The following is a 17753-nucleotide window of genomic DNA, read 5'->3' on the forward strand; positions in this document are numbered from 1 at the left end:
ACTAGCTCCTCAGGGTGTCGCTGAAGGTTGGGATTGTGATTCATTCATTAGGTCATGACGAAATGTTCGCTCGCGCTCCTTTTTATGAAATCAATAGGCAATTTTGTGTCATTTAATCTTTGGAAATTCTTACCGACTGATTTCCCACAAAAAGTTTTCCTCGCTAAATGGACAGAAACGTCGCCAAATTCCATGACGTAAGTGCCAAAACTCAAGGAGAGCGAACTCTCCTCTGAGACTCAACGAAAACGAACGAGAACGTGTTTTGAGAAATCTCGAAATCTTTGTTATCATATTTGCATCAAGCCTCTCGTTCGCCCGGACCCCCGAAACATTACATCACTGAGAGCCTGGAGACCACCCCCCCCACCCCGTGGCATAGGGACCCTTCACTTGTGTGGTTTCATCAATCAATCCCCTTTGAGAGAAAAGAATGCATGAGAGGGAGGGAGAGACGTGAAAGCCATTTGTTTTCTTTGTTAGGCACAAGCGGAAGACTTGAATCAATAGCTGAAGCCTGTGAATCAAACTCTGGAGGTGGTCCGCTCACAAACAAGCCGTTCTGAGTCACACGTTTTAACGAGTCATTGCTCTCGGACATGGGAGAGAATGAGAAACACAGCACTGTACAGTTCGGCCCTGATGCAGCTGCGCCGGGCATCTTAATCCATGACATTACAACATACTCAAATCACTCTTTCCTTTAGGTTCTTTTTCCTCCGTCCACTTTGTTGGCTGGCTTAATGCAAAACACATAAAGTCGTAAAGTGAGTTATGTTCCCCGGTTACATTACTTAAAGGGATAGTTCACCCCAAAAATGAGAATTCTCGCAGTGCCTCGTCACTATCAAACATTTTGACCGCGTAATGCTACTCACGGGGGGTCCGACGTTGTTTTGGACCTCACTGACTTTCCCGATATGCACTTTATATCTTAATATCCAGGTCTGTAATGACATCAATGTGAGTAAAAGAGAAATTTCTTTCTTTTTTTGTGAATGATTCCTTTTCCATGGCTAAGCAACAGCGTCTCCGATTTTACGAAAGAGATGGGAGAGCGAAAAATCAAAACAAAAGCGTTGAAAGCCTGCTGCTTTTCCCTTCCACACAATCCAGTCATTCAAAGGCATTCCTGGTGCATGATGGGGGAAACTTCACCCACTCAGAGTTATAAGTGCATGCAACATGCCTCACTACAACACGAACAATGTCCTCTTTCACTGGCTTCACCCCATGCTGCACATGCAGAAAAGCACGCTGGGAAAGGGACAGATCGCTGCCTCACAGTATGCACACGCTCTGAGGACGAGGAGAGGAGAGATACAGACGATAGCCATATATGGAGGATATACAGTAAACTTGCCATGTCACTAAATACAGACTTTTTAAAAAAGACATTGTAAATAAGACAAACAATCAGCTTATGAATATGCCAAAATAAGATTGCATGAGATAACTTTATATGTACAAAATCAATCTATTTGCTTTAAAGCCGACATGTGTTTTACATGACACTGTAAAATCTAAGTTTACAAACTGAGACTGCAAATTTAATTTAAAATGGGAAAATTTGAGTTTTTTTTTTTTAAAGGGGTCATATGCCGTTGATAAAAAATAACATTATTTTGTATATGTGTATTCATTGTAATGCAATGTGTTCTTAAGATTTAACACATTATTTTCCACTTTTTTTTTGCTCCTCGATGCCTTTTCTCCTACAAAACTTAGCATTCTGAGAAGTGCGGTGTGTTCTGATTGGCCGAATAGCTCAAGCGTGCGATGGAAAAGTTACGCATTTGGGCAGTGTTATTCAAATCTTCCCACACCGTAGATTTGTGGGTGTGTTTTTGAATTGGTGTGTGTTTTAGGAAGTCATGAAGTAGTCGTAACTTTTAGCAAGAATACCTCTTTGAGTTCGAGACTTTTTCTTGCACAGACAGCTTGTATTTTTTTAATTTTTTGCCTTTATTATGCCAGGACAGATCAGAACTTACAGGAATCGGCGTGGGACTTTTAGACTTTTAGAATTTTAAAAATGTTAGTTGACATGATTTTCATCCTGTATAATTTGTAAATTGATATCATATATCTTACTTAAACCCTGCCCCTGTGAGCTTTCAAGCAATGCCCCATCCTACATTTTATTTTTACGGAAATCTATTTCCCTTGGATGCACATTGCAATACATAAGAAAAGATCTGCTGCTCCTTCAGTTTTATTGTGACAGTGAACAAAGGCATAAAAGGCCATTAAACGATTAAAATGTTTGTGTAGAATTTTAGGTCACTCACTAAAGAAGACATGCATTATGTGACTCTTTGTACAGACAATCAGGTGTTCTTCGGATCATCACAAATCATGCTGAAGGACATGATCGTCATTAGGACTGACAAACTTGTGTTCGTTCAGCTTGAGTGCTGCTACAACATCCTGAAATTTGTCTTCATTGTTTAAATACAACTTTAATTGTTAAACTGATAATATATCAGACTGAAACATCATGTATTTAATTAGAAAAACAGAAGTCGGCCTGAGGCATGGCCGACACTGACAACATCAGGAGATCTGCATAAGTTTATCTCCTTAAGTAAAAATCATGGGATTGTCTTTTCTGGCTTGATTTATGCCCAAAAATCTGCTCTCCAACATGTCATGAACCTTCTTGGCTGAACAACCAGCAGCTTTACCCATGTAAGCCTGTGAGTGATTCTAATGACACTGAGACAGAGCCTTCTTTTGTCCTTTTTAACAGTCCTCCAATGAAGACGGGATATGAGGCTTGACTTTACATACACATAAGACGCATGTGAGGCCGTTCACTCGAGGATTTCAGAGTCACATTTCCGAACGATCAAATCATTTTTTTCTCACAGCAGCAAAAGCCGCTTCATATTAAAAGTTAAACTGGAATGTATGACTGAACGTTCAGGGGAAAGAAAGAGAAAATAGATCAGACAAGGTACTACGACGCTGTCATAATTAGACCAATCCTTCTGGCAGGAATTCATCGACAATGAAAGTTGTTTTTCGTTACGGAGTTAATATTGCAGTCACTTTGTGGCTCGATATTAATTTATACAGTTGATATTTGCAGCACCTGGAGAGGAAACTGTGAAAAGGAAGCTTTATTTCCTTTGCAAGACACTTCAGAAATGTAAACTAGAGTAGAAAAACAAAACTTTGAAGAAATCTTTTTTTTTTTTTTTTTATTGCTGCGATTTTGCACCCGAAGTGCCTCCTCTTCAAAATGGCAGACTTCCTAACTGAAACTCATCACTAGACGTGCAATGTTTAATGGAGAGTTTTTGCAAGATTGCAGGTGGTTTCATTCAAGTTCTCACAGGGGACCACCGGATGTTTGCAGGGACGTCTGAGGACACCCGTCAAACATTTACCCGCCCCACAACTGGCCCGATACCTGCGTGAACGTGATCCACTTTACATCCACTTCTGGGTCTATATAAAATCTGACGATGTCTGACTCGCAAACACATCCAACAAAACAAGACAGCAGTTCCAAGCCAAGGCGCCCCGTCTTTTATGCGTATGCATTCAGGTGTAAAAGCAAAAGCCATGAAATTCAACTCAAATTTGATCACTCACAGTAGTCTGTTCCATTGTTTGACTGCTCTGACAGGAGGTGACAATGACAGCTCCGAGTGTTAGCATGCGCTGAGGTGCTCCTGTGTGACTGTGGGATTGAGACGCATGTTGTGGTGCAGCGCCAGCAACAGTTTTCGGCTGGGTTTCGGGGGGTCGACAGCACAGGCCTCCTAACAGAGGAACGTCTCTCTGTGTGGAGTAAGCTCCACCTCTGTCACGCTAACACACGCCCCTCGGACTTCATTGACTGTAAACCTCAGCCATACTTCCTTTCCTGTAATGAACAGTGAATTTCTTATTATCACACATGTCTTTTTTTTTTTTAGATAATCACAACAACAAATGTCGGTCTACGTCTTAAGAGGCAAAACAGACATGTTTAGTCACCTGTTTTTGATTGCGCTAACGGTAAATGAATGATGACTGACTTAGAGTTTAAACAGTGGTGTCGTGTTTTACAGTGAGCTACATCATTTGTAGTATCAGAAACATTTCAAACCTAATTTGGCAGTCATTTCAGTCATTTGTTAATGAATGTTAATGAATGTCAAGACACCATCTTTTTTAATGTTTAGCTGCTTTATTTCACACGTGCATACATTCATCACCATCTCTGACATTAAATAATGAAAAAAGGCATAAACACTGAACATTCTTGATTTTTGCGCTAATTATTAGGTTTATATTTTTTTGGTCAGCTATTTTTTTTATTTTATTTTTGTATTTTCTAAATGTTTTCTGTATATTCTATATTTTGATAAATGTATGCACCAGTAAAATAAACTTGCATTGGTTGTATATTAAAAATGTGACCCCGGACCACAAAACCAGTCTTAAGTTGCATGTGGATACTTGAAGCAATTGCCAAAAATATATTGTATGGGTTAAAATTATTGATTTTTCTTTTATGCCAAAAATCATATAGGATTTTAATAGGACATTAATTAAAAATTAGGTTCCATTAAGACATTTTGAACATTCCCTACAGTAAATATATCAAAGCTTCATGTCCGATTAGCAATATACAGTTATACTTAAGTTGAACTTAATTTGGAGAACATTAAAGGAGATTTTCTTAATATTTCGATTTTTTGCACCCTCAGACTTTTAAATAGTTGCAGCTCGATCAAATATTTTCCTATCTTAACAAACATCAGTGAAAAGCATAATATATTCAGCTTTTAGATGAAATAAAATTGTACCTTAATACTGGTTTGTGGTCCAGGTTCACAAACGTAAAGGATAAAAATAAGAATAATACATAAAGACAATAATCAAAACTTAAAATAAGCATAAAATAATACTACGTAACGTTCCATTATTACACACATTTGAAATATTAGTACATTTATTATAAAAACAGTTTCTATTTCTTGGAACATGTTTCCTGGAACATTTTTAGATGTTAAAAATCACGCAGCTGTGTGTCAGACAGCATGTCTGAGAAGTTGAAATGCTACATCACCCCACATTTTTGGTTTCTTTTTTCATTTTTATAACTTAGTAATTGCTGTAAGCATTTGCCTGTAAGCAAAGGTGGAGCCCTGTTCTGCAAGACCTTCCCTGTCTATGTCTATATGAGAAGACAAACAACCCTCAGTAGTTATCTCAGGCTTCCGTGCATCTGCAAAGAACTGTTCCACTGTCTGCATCTAACTGTACAAACAAGTGTAATGCAAATATTCTTACAAACATATATATATAATACAAATACCTTCATCCCAAACACAACAAGAATTACAAATTACGAAGAGAAAAAAACTAACAAAAAACAATTAAATCTATGTATTATATTTAAAACCAAACGGTTTTAAGTTTTTAATATAAAACCAGAACCACATTCATTAGCCAGGATATCCAGAAACTACTGTAAATAAGTATTTTTCAAAGTTTTAGAATTGTTTCGTAAATCTGTAATTAATTTGTAAATTAAGTTTGCTTCTCAAATTCATTTTGTCTTTGTTTTTACAAATCAATCAAACAAACCAAAAACAATTAAGTAACAATTAGAAAAATTTCAATGATTTATTTTAAAAAAGTACATACTTAAAAAAGTTAATACTTAAAGTATCATTTCATTAAATGTTAATAATAATAAAATAAGTAATATCGTAGCAATCATATCACAGTCCACAATGCATATCCACAGACATTTTTTTTTAAATGTTCTAACATTTTAAACATATTAATAAATAATATGCCCAAAGACGGCACGTGTAACAATTACATCAATCTCAAGATTCTCTGTGGAGTCTTAGCTAGAAAAATGAAAGTTTTCTTTCAACATGCCACTCATCATTGGAATGACCGGGTCTTGGACTCATTGACCCTTGGCGCTGAAACCTGTTGACTGTAAGTTAAGGTCGCAGCTATTGACTGCAGGCCCGTAAATCTGTCCGTACCTAACGGTGGGCGGACCGCCTTCTATCAACTACCTGATAAACCGAGCTCGACTCTGAGCGGCTTGCAGAGAGAGATCCATTTATGGATCAATGCAGTACTATGTGGTGTAAAGAACATTGGAAGCCGTTGAGGTCTGTGGTCATGACCATGGCGCTCTCAGGTTAAGAAAGTGTAATTCTGTCCCGAGCATGCACACCCACGTCAACCTTCCCACCTCAGGCGACTCGAAGCAGCATTCCATACGTCAATCTCCACGGCACGGCAGCGAACTCTCAAATACCACGCTTAATCTTTCCCATTTTGCAGAAACATCATTTACTATGACCGCGGGCTTTTGTTTACTGCTGCAACATTCGGCAGAAAGATGTCAAATGCGTTTTTTTTTTTGTGTGCTCGTGTAGGGTTTTCTAAGCTTCGCTGTACTATCTTTCGCTGCCGTAAATCATGTACCGGTGTTATCGTTCTCCTTTAAGACGCTGCGAAAACGTCTCTACCCAAATAAAGACAGAAGAAAGCCGAGCTGTTACGTTCTGCAAGCCACACTGCGAGAGCTCAACCAATGAGAGGTTTCTGCCAGGCGGCGTGAAGCCACCGTCGGTGCGCGTTGTTGATTTGGTAAAGACACGACCGATTTACTGTACATTAGAGACAGGAAGTGGTCACGCCACCCCTGCTGCTCCACGCCCACCTCTTACCCCTCCCCCTCACCACCTGTGCGAGTCTCACAGGATGCACACACGCTTACACACCTCCAGCTGCACAAAGACTAAAACCGCATATCATACTTGTTTTTATTCATTCACACCTCAGTGCCCCACAAATCATTAATTTACTCCAGAGATCGTAAAATGCCTCTCAGACAATAAACTCCTTTGTTTTGAAAGCTACCGCCAAGTTAACGGTCGCTGATGCGTACTGAAATCCTAATGTGACAAAAACCATGAAATTCTGAAACAAAAGAAAGTGTAGTCTTACAAAGAAACAATAAATCGCTCGTTATTAAACATTCAAATACTTTATTACTTATTGTCCGTTTTCATATAATCTTCACCCTTCATAAACATAAATATACCGTCAACATATGCAAAAATCATTTAGCACAAACCCCTAATATTTATTGTTATCATAATTATTATTATTACTAAGACGTAGTGCTGTCAAACGATTAATTGCAATGAAATATGTTTTTGTTAACATAATGTGCGTTTGTACTGTGTATATTTATTATGTATATATCAATACAAACACATGCGTGTATGTATTCATGAAAAAGTTTGTTTATACAATAGAAAATATATGAATATAAATATATGCAGATATTTTCAAAATATGTACTGTATGTATGTGTATTTACATATAAATATGCACAGTACACATACATCTATTATGTAAAACTAAATATTTTGGATGTGATTATTTAGAATAAATCATTTGACAGAACTGTTAAGACAATGTATATAATGAACTGAAAATGAAAAAGACTTTTGTTACTGATTTGCAACGATAAGTAATAATATTGTTATTAATTACACTATACAAATTAAACATTTTAAAAAGCATTAAAATTTGTTACTTTTCTTAATATTATCTTAATTTGTAAAGAAAAAAAAACACCATCAACCAACAAACAAATGAATAATTAAATGACACAGAACTGTGTTAACATACATTTTTTTATTAAATAAAAAATTGTGTTTGTGTTTAATAAAGTAGTTCGACGCAGGCTCATTTATGTTCATTACGTTCATTAGTCTGACAAAAAAGCAATATGTTATATGCAAAACAGTTTTTTCCCAAAGATCTGGGGTGTTAAACTGAAAACTGACTGACTGCAAAAACTATTTTCATTTAGAAAATGTGAAACTTACAACTTAACACTAAAAGTTACAACCTAAGTTATTACCTAGATTTTTTTTAAGTAAGAAAATTACGTTGGATATTTAAATGTTTTCATGCACGCGCAAAATACAAAAACTAACGCTGCATTAAAACCCCCAAAAAACCGGACGAAAGCTGTACGAGCACAGGTCAATCTATTCACCGCTCCTCTAGAGCGTTAAACACCGCTGACTTGTTTGCGCTGACCTCTGCTGAAAGATTATTATTTATTCATGATTATTCATACAAGCGTTCGTCATCCACAGATGTTTCCAATAGACTGCGGTGTAAAACAAACTCCACGCACACAATGGGAATGTTTTGTTCTTCGTTCTAAAGTGCAAAGCAATACAAATAAATCCGTCTGGGAAGAATTGTGACCTCTGCCAGAGCCAGTGTTCCCTCCGACTGCCGACTCGCCACACAGGGGTCACCCCTCGCTTTTTACTAGCCGTCTCTCTCTCTCTAAAACAATGATCTCATCCACTTACCAGGAATCCGCTGATTGTTTTAAATACCTTCCACTCTTGTGGACTCAAGTCACTTTTTCCCCCCATCCAGAAAATAAGAAAAAAAATGCCAGAAGGAGAAGAAATTGACCTTGGCAGGAAGTTTAGTATCTAGCATGCCTGAGACACAGTTCATTCAGGCTCTCAGCCGACATTGTTTTAAATTACCGCCGTCCCATGCAGCAATTCAATATAGAATAACGGGGGGAAAAGAAAGAGAGAGAGGTCAAAAACATCCACATTTTTTTGCAAGTTATGGTTGGCTGAAAATCTAAGGAATCCAAAAACGAAGCTGCCAAGGTACAGAAATCTTTTTTTTTTCTTTTTTTTCTCAATCCAGCTCAAAACCATTTTTCTGACGAAGAGTGTGAAGCGGAGGTTTTGACAGCATAGCTGTGGTATGTTCACCTGGGATAAGCCTCGACAGAGCATCCAATGACGCACTCACAGAGCGGAGAAAAAACATCCACGCTTGTATAAATCAGACCTCTCCTGCCTGGCACACATACCCAGTTCTGAATCATTCACATAAATGTTTAAGGGTAAATACGGCATGAAACATTCATAGCGGCATCTTCCCTGGAAAGCTTGGTTTTTCATATATGCTAAAATATGCAGGAAAGCATTCGACAGCGTCATCCTGACAGATGGGGGAAATAGGAAAGAAGAAGAAGAAAAAAAAAAAAAACATAACAAAACACATTTTCCATGCTGGGCGGCACTAGTGTGTGTGCTTTAGTGAGTTTTGCGGTATGGTGTGTAGGATATATTTAGACTGAACATCAATATTGACACAGCACACTGCATATGACTCATCTGTACCGACACAGGCCAGTGACACCCCTGCCCTCCTGCGCACGTTTCCTTAGTCCTATTGTGGCGTGAAGCCGTTTTCATTGTGTGTGTGTGACAGTGTGTCCATGTATTTAATGTATATATGAGTGCGTGTCTGTGTAATTGCCAGAGGCTGCGCCTGGCCCACATTTACTGCAGCACTTGGAGTGGTTGTTTTTCGCGGGCAGTAAAGACACTCCTGCCTGCTTCACTCAGGTCACTGATTGCCTGTTTGTCGTGTCTGGAAGAGAGTGGTGCTCAAGTACTCTGAGCTTAAGGCTTCGGAGCAGCCAAGCATTGATAAGGTGGCCTGGAGATTTCTGCAGACAGCAGCACATCAGCGCATGAATAATGCTGGAGCGGTTAAGAGTGTGAGAAAGAGAGGGAGAGTCGCAAGCGGGGATCCAGTGACACTGCACTGTTTCCAATTCCCATGATGCCTGCTAGTGTACAACGCGCCCTGCATACTTTCCAGGAGACATCTGTAGAAGTTACATTTACTATGAAATGTGCTCATTTGGAATAGCCTACAATGTTAAATACAACATATATAATATAAAACATTTGTTCTGTCAAACGATTAATCGTATCCAAAAGTTTTTGTTTGCTTAATATATCTGTGTGTACTGTGCATATTTATTATGTATATATGAAGACACAATTATACAGAATGCAGTTTGAAAATATTTGAATTTACTCACGTGTATATTTATGTTCATATAATTTTTTATTATATTAATATATTTACTATATAAACATTTTTCTTAAATAAATACATGCGTTTGTATTTATATATGGACTATACATACACTTACTACGCGAACAAAAAAAAAAGGATTTTGAATGCAATTAATCATGTTTGACAGCAATAGTAAAAATATTTCTATTCATACGTTTGGGGTCAGTAAGATTTTTTTGAAAGAAATAACTTTTAATTACTTAATGTTATTAATGAGCAGTGATGCAATAAATTGGTAAAAAGTGAAATACTCGCACTTTTACAAAAAAATAAAAAAATCCATAATAGAATTAAGTAAATGTTTTTAAAAATTAACAATGAACAAATATTAAAAATAAATATTTATTCAGCATCAAATCAGCAATCATGATTTATAACTGAATTGTGTAACACTGAAGATTGGGTAATGGCTGCTAAAAATCTAGATTTGTTAATATACATTTTAATACATTGTATTTATTAAAATAGAAAATAGTCCATTTTTCACAATATTACTCTTTTATTATATTTTTAATCAAATAAATGCAGCCTGGGTGAGCATAAGAGACTTCTTTTAAAAACATTTAAAAAAATCTTGCATACTTCAAAGTTTTAAATGGTATTAGACATATTAATATCTACAAATAAAATATGCATTTAAATGTAAATATACAATTAAATGTAATTAAATACACATTCTTAATACAAATGTTTGTGCAAAAGTAATGCTACATATTAAAATTAAATGTTAATATTTTAATATAATAAAAAATACAATATAGTCAAATTGTCAAAATCCAAAACATCACACACATACTTTTCCTATGTTGTTGTAGAGTCTTTGAGGGCTACCACTTGAACCTAACAGCTCTAATGACAGATAGGCACCCTTTGGACCTATTGGCTCTATCGCTGGTGAGTCAGCACAGCATGAGATGCATGTTGTGCGCAAACTTCTCTATCAAACAGGACAGACTGAGTCAGCCTCTCTTCGATCTAAACCTTCTTTCGGTTTTAACTCCCACTTTAAGGAGAACTCGGAGGAGATGAGCAGAAGAGAGAGATGTCTGGCACATGGAAAATGTGAGAATGAATGAGTAGCAAACTGCAGAGTAAAAGCGCAGTTCCATGAATGAGTGGCGGAGTGCAGTGAAAGTAACCAAACAAGTCTGAAAGATGGAAAAACAGGGTGATATTGGTCTGCCGTTCTCCAGGGTTCTCCAGTTGCAGAGCACATGTGACTCAGCAGCTGCAGGCATGAATATTCTGACAGGGATGACAGATCCAAATTTAACCGCAGAACAAACACACACACACACACACACACACCCAACGCACACAGGACGAGTCATCCACAGAAATCTCCAAGAGGAGACCCATTTAGCTTTAGACTTACAGGGACGGAAAGAAAGTAATACTTTTATTGAGCAAGGATGCATTACATTAATCAAAAGTGACAGCTGAGACATTTATAATGTTCTAAGAAGTGTTCTATTTTTAATGAAGGCTTTTCTTTTTAACTCCGCCTTCATCAAACAACTATGAGAAAACGCATTACTGTTTCGTGCAAAAATGTAAGAAATATTTCCTGAGCACTTAATCAGCATATTAAAATGATTTCTGAGAGATCACGTCACACTCAAGTAAGGGCTCAACTGAAGTAAAAATGTAGTTTCGCAAAATCACAAGAAGAAATGACGTTTTATAGCATATTAAAAGAGAAAAGGGTTATTTTTAGTTGTGTTCACCGTGCACATTTGCTGCATGGAAAAAGCAGCTTTGCAATTTTGTTCCACACGACAAAGTCATACCAGTTTGGAGAGACGTAAGGATGGGTAGATGATGACAGACATCCTTTTTAAAGCAAATAATCTGCCAAAGGTGTGACTCGATTGGACGTGTGATTGCATGATTTCTGCAACAGCATTTTATACTAGCTAAAATAATTGCTACTTAATTTCTTAAGATATAAATCATTTTTATATGGAAATTCCGGCGAGTATGGTGGAAAAAAAAAAATCTTATTCGAAATAATATCAAACGGGTACACGTACTGTTACCGTGCGCATATATACACCCTCGCAAAAGCTGAAAACCTGCAGGGCAACACGCTCACAACAGTGAAACCAAACTTGCCGTAAATTGAAACAGCGTAGTTTCACAATGGAAAACAACTTTGTGGTAAATACCTGCCACAGAAACAGGAAAAAAAATAACAAATGACTGCGGATGATGTGCTCTGTAAATACAAAGAACGACAGCTGAGTAAACTATGGCACTTGTCAGCTTGGTCTAAAAAAGAAAATACATGAAACTGCATTTCGCCCCTCATTGTTATTCAAACAGGTACGGCTAGTTTCCATTTTTCTCTCGACATAGTTAGAATAACACTAAAACCGCTTCTACGCTGCCACAATATTAAATTACGAAGCACTTCATAATGTCTTTAAATATATAAAAAAAACACTAATGTGACTAAAATCACTAGTGGTCCTTAATGACCTTTATTTGGGTCTCAGAATAACTTGTATACACTCCATTCATACGAGTTTCACAAAAGCGGCATTTATTTGGATACGCATAATAGCCTATTGAGAAGTATTATTACACAAATGATTACAAAGCTGAATTTCCGGCAGCCTTTGCTCCAGCCCGACGCGATCCTCGAGATGTCATTCTAACACGTCGATTTAGCGCCCGAGAAACACTTCATTTTTATCGAATGTAAAAAGTTGAGCCGCTGATGCCTTTGCCATTTTCATTTCATCTATAATGCAACCATGCTAAGTTAAAGTGTTAATGAATTTTCACCGAGCGTGTGCTTTTGCGAGAGGCTGACAGCATGTGCTTACAGTGTTTACCGCTCGCTCAGAGGAAGCACCGAAAATCCGACGCACGTCACCCATTAATAGCTACACATAGAAATCCCTCGACTCAGCTTAACGCAGGACTTCCCGTGAAGAAAGAGTTTAAAAAGCTATGATCCGAACGTGACGGTAATTGCGTTAATTCGGCGCTCTGAGTCTAATTCTCTTTCGGCACGCCGCTGTGGGCCGGAGAGACTGTTGACTGTTACGGAATTCCTGGTGTGGTTTTTATGGGCTTCCATTGAGTCGAACGCTTCCACTATTCCACCCATAAACTTCCTGCTCGTTTGCGCTTGTTGTTTTTAACTGGAGCTCAATTCAGGCCAGATGTGGACCGGCCCGTCACTCATTTTTATTTATTTGTTTATTTGCGTTTTAACACCGTTTAAGAGCTCTTGGTGACGGCGGCGAGTGGCGACTTTCGAATGAGGCAGTTTCACTGGGATGTAGCTGGGATTTACAGCCCGACTAAAAGGTAGCAATCCCAAAAATCCAAGAAACAAAACGGTCCGATCGGGATTTGGCCCGTGGCGACGGCCAATGAGATTTGCCTTGGCACAGACGCAGATGAGGGCGAACACACAGAGAGATTCCCTCTACTGTCGGCGGGGTTTGTGTGCCATTACAGACACGCTCGCTGCGCAGTGACTGATGATGCCAATCACTCACTGCCACCCAAATGCCATGCGAGAAGAGAAAAAAAAAAGCACCGTCTGAACTTAAACGGCTCAGCTTGCTCTCACAATCCCTCTCTCTCTCTCTCTCTCTTTTCCTTTTTCTCCCTCTCAGAGGTTGGAACTCGGTCAAACATGCCTTAGTGCTGACGTGGGACGGCTATGGGAACATGTTTTCATACCCAAGGCTCTTATTCTGTGCAAAGAGCTTTACTGGTGGGCTTATTCAAACAGGCGGGAGAGAAGAAATGCTAAAACTTGTAAAATCTTAAATGTACCAGAACGCTGCTGTTACGTTATGATGCATGAGAGTTTGAAATCTGCTTAATCCGATATCAATCATTAGGCATTAATGAGGTTGATGTGAAATATCGGTACGGTTTCCTACTGTAGTTACTCAATGCCGTCCTAAGCAATCGACGACAATGGGATTGGCTCTTTAGACAAATTATTCTTAATACCTGTCAGTTTATGACTCATCAGCATGAGAATGCCTAGAGAGAGAAAAAAAAACTGCTGTTAAACTGTAACTTGATCTTGCATTAAGTATGTTCGGTCATTTTCCTAAAAGATAAAAGTGATAAAGAATTATTCATAAAATGCAAACTCCGTTTAAATTCGGTAATAAATCTGACAGATCGTTGCGAGCAAGATAGCGTATCATGAGAGACTGACTTGCAGAGAGAACATGCTGAGGGTGGAATATTAGTAACGGAGGAAGATCTTAATGAAGCCGTTAATTGCGCTGCAGACTCAGGTCAGACAGACTCATGCTCCCTGAAATTATGATTTTATTATGAGTGCTGACAGGGGCTTTTTTTTGCGCTTCTTTTCTTTCTATATAAGAAAATGCACATCCGTTCAGATTCAACAAGACAGCTATCATTAAAAGGGTTTAGAAAAAAAATATATTGTAAAAATAAATAAATAAACAGTTTTAACTAACTAAATAACTAATTATAATAAAATAAGCATTGAATAATTAGTAAATAATGCATTATCAGTACAGTATTAGAAGTATAGATAAATTAGTACATGAATATTAGTATAGAAGTATATGTCGAAACACTATAATGCAATGTAATAATGTACTTTATGTGATATTATTATGTGATCATTTTTTCCACCAGCTACATTTTGCAAAAAGGATGATTTATATTTGGAAGTCTGAGACATCTATAAGACTGAAAACCCTTGATTTAAGAGAGACAATAAAAAGCACACCTTTTTCTATTAATGCAAATATATTCTAATAGACTGATTAGCATATACACTTTAGGGAAATTACCTTAAACCACAGACCTTTATAGCGAGACACAAATATTTGTTACATTTACTAAAGTTAGGTTCGTTAAGGTTCAGTTTGCATCATTTACATGCAATCAAAACCCATAGGACTTCCTTCTTTGAGACACAAAAGGAGATGTTAGGCACAATGACAGCCTCGGTCACCGTGCACTTTCGTTGTATGATGCAAAAAGATGCAACGATAGTGAATGGCGAGCGCGGCTGTCATTCCACCTAACACCCCCTTTTGTACTCCACCAAAGAAAGAAAGTGCACAATATGAGCATAAATGAATGACAGAATGTTCATTAATTTTAATGAACTGTCACTTTAAGGCATCTGCTGATGTAAAATGTGTATCTGTGATCTCCATCAGGGGAGGGACAGCGTTGAGCTTGAACGCATGAGACTGTATTTAAAAAAAACAACAACAACAACAACAACAAAAAAAACAATGGCGTCATATCTGCAACACGAGATCACGCACGTGTTTCTGAACGCTCAACTCGATTTACAAAGCTAAAAATCGCGTTCTTTTCAAATGAGACAATTTCGTGGGTTTTGTTGGCTGCGGCTCGCTACAGTCCACCTTAAACGCTTAGAAGGGGGAAGGGGCGAGTGTAAACAGTTTCAGAAATGGGCAAGTGTTTAAAAGGCGATCCCGTGAACGGGCAATTAGGGCAACGGGAAACTGATTTCCGACGCGAAATTAATGCGAAAAATACGCCGCGGCGATACGGCGATTGTTCAACATTTCGGTCTGTCATGTATCTGGGGCAAAGGAAAAAATATCCTGGATGGTTGAGTAGCGCCGCAGACAAAGGAATGCAAGCGCAGCTCAAACTGCTGCATCACCTCATTTCTAATGCCCTCATAACATTGATTCATTCAGACGCCTGTCAGCTCACTCACCGAATTACCGGAATTCATTAATTAATACATTCATTAAACCAACTGGCTGTTGCGAATCCACTCCGAAAGGAAGAATATATGTATATGTACCTATTTATAGGCTATATGTTATTATTGTGTGATATTCCCAGCACAATATCACCTGAATTAATCAATATATATATATATATATATATATATATATATATATATATATATATATATATATATATGTGTGTGTGTATGTATGTATGTAATATGTGACTTTTGTATTAGTGTCTAAGAGGGAATAAGTACAAAAAATAAAACAGCCAAGTCATTCATTTTCAGCTTATAACCTATCCGCACGAACTTCTATGTGCGTTTACAAATTCCCGGCGTTTATTAACGGACGTCCCTCTACAATACGGTAATAACGCGTCGCTTCACATTCCCGAACGCTCGCGCCCGCGCTCGCACGTTCCCCTCCGCCGGTGTCCGTTAAATTAGTCGTATTACTCAATGCGGAACTTAATGCGAAACACCTGCATCGCCGAGGGAAGTTCATCGGTGTTATTTGAAGACCGGGGACCCAGCATTCCAGCGCGCGCTGAAAACGGCGCCTCGTTCCTTTAAATGGTAGTCGAGACGTTTGCATTGGCCGCTGAACCAAATAAGGCTCGCCGTCCCTTACACAGCAAATATTCTGCTGATTTTATGGGGATTAATCGGAGCGCGCGATGCAATGGCTGTGGTTTACATCAGAGACGTGCTGCGCAGAACAAAGACAGCTTGCTTCCCATTTTTTTTTACAACCCACTGCAGTAAGCACATTTTCCGAGCAGCCGTGTATTTTTTTATCCGGTTGCCCTTTGAAGCAGCGACGAGCCGACACGCATCCCTAGATTAAAACGCCCGTTTGTTTCAAACGTTAATTGCGAGCGCTCGTTACGGCGAAACCGCGTGACGCCAGTGATATTAACCGCTGCGAAAATTATTAAACGATTTCCACCCGCTCGGTTTCTCAACTCGTCCATTCAATAGGGAGAAAAGGAGGCGGGAATCTACACCGGGGGTCCCCGGCGTTGTTATGATCGGTCAAGGCCGAGTGACAACTTCTTTTCTTTAAGCGAAAACAAGCCATGCCTGACCCCTCCTCCCCCCGGGATAGCAGTGCATCCCACTACTAGCGAACACACTCTAACTATTGTCACCGCTGCACAACAGGATGTGGTAACCGTGCGTTTTAAAGGGAGCGTGTTTTCAGCTGAAGTAAACCCTAGCAGGCACGCGGTCGAGCTTTTCCTATTTCAGTGATATCTGCCAATGTGTGTGTGGGTTTGTGTGTGTGTGACACAAAACCTCCAGGTACCCGGTAGCTGCGAAATAGCCCACTCAAAATCACAAGTTTGGCGCTCCGTTTCCATTCACGACAGACACGTACCGCGCAGAGCAAAAAATAACCGTGCAACTCACCTTCAGCCTAGTTATTTTTTTTTTTTTTTTGCTTCCTTGTGATCCAGCCCTTTTGTCCGTTTAGCAAATATTTTTTTTTTTCACATGATGACTTCCTTGCAGACTCCTAAAGCCCCCGGGCTGCAGGGAGATCACGTTTTGCGGCGCGCTCTTTCAGTGTTTCTTTTTCTTTAGGAGGGGGAGAAAAAAAAGCACGTTTACGGTCGTAAGCGTTTCTAAAAATGCGCGTATGCGTGTGGATGTGTGTGTGGTGGTCTCTGCAGCGTGCGGCTCCGTCTCCTCTGTTTGTTACACTCGAATGAAACGCCTACTCTCAATCGCTACATTGTTGACATTCGCGCGCTGACGTCACCCCATCCCTCATTCACAACATAGCGCGCTGCGCATTGCGTTGCTGCCTCCAGCGGCAAGGCAACTTACTCCAAATATGTGCGCAGCCGCGGTTCGCGAATTAGAGTAGCGGGGACGGCCGACGCGTGTTCGGAAGCCAGCTTCACGAGGACTCGGACCCGCGTCTCGAGAAACTTTTGAGGACGCTTGAAACTGAAATTGAAGAGCCGTTTGAAACGCGCGGCCACTGAGCTGCTTTGCATTGTTTTCTACTAAGCTGTAATTTCACTGTTTGTGATATCAA

The 17753-nt window shown here is 38.9% G+C and overlaps 1 protein-coding gene across 2 annotated transcripts in view; it reads right to left on the minus strand.

Annotated features, from left to right (window-relative positions):
- Positions 1-17482, minus strand: part of bach2b (BTB and CNC homology 1, basic leucine zipper transcription factor 2b) — an 85423-nt gene extending 67941 nt beyond the window's left edge. The window contains exons 1-2 of one of the 2 annotated variants that reach the window (XM_043219991.1): positions 17120-17481; positions 3604-3877 (exon numbers count right to left, since the gene is read on the minus strand). In XM_043219991.1, the coding sequence (XP_043075926.1) occupies positions 3604-3669 (66 nt within the window). In that variant the 5' untranslated portion in view covers positions 3670-3877; positions 17120-17481. Of the gene's footprint in view, positions 1-3603; positions 3878-17119 lie in introns of both variants that reach the window. The other variant, XM_043219993.1, reaches the window with a different exon arrangement.
- Positions 17483-17753: the final 271 nt, after the last annotated feature.

The sequence above is a fragment of the Puntigrus tetrazona genome, chromosome 20 (genome assembly GCF_018831695.1).
Source record: "Puntigrus tetrazona isolate hp1 chromosome 20, ASM1883169v1, whole genome shotgun sequence".
Classification (NCBI taxonomy): domain Eukaryota; kingdom Metazoa; phylum Chordata; class Actinopteri; order Cypriniformes; family Cyprinidae; genus Puntigrus; species Puntigrus tetrazona.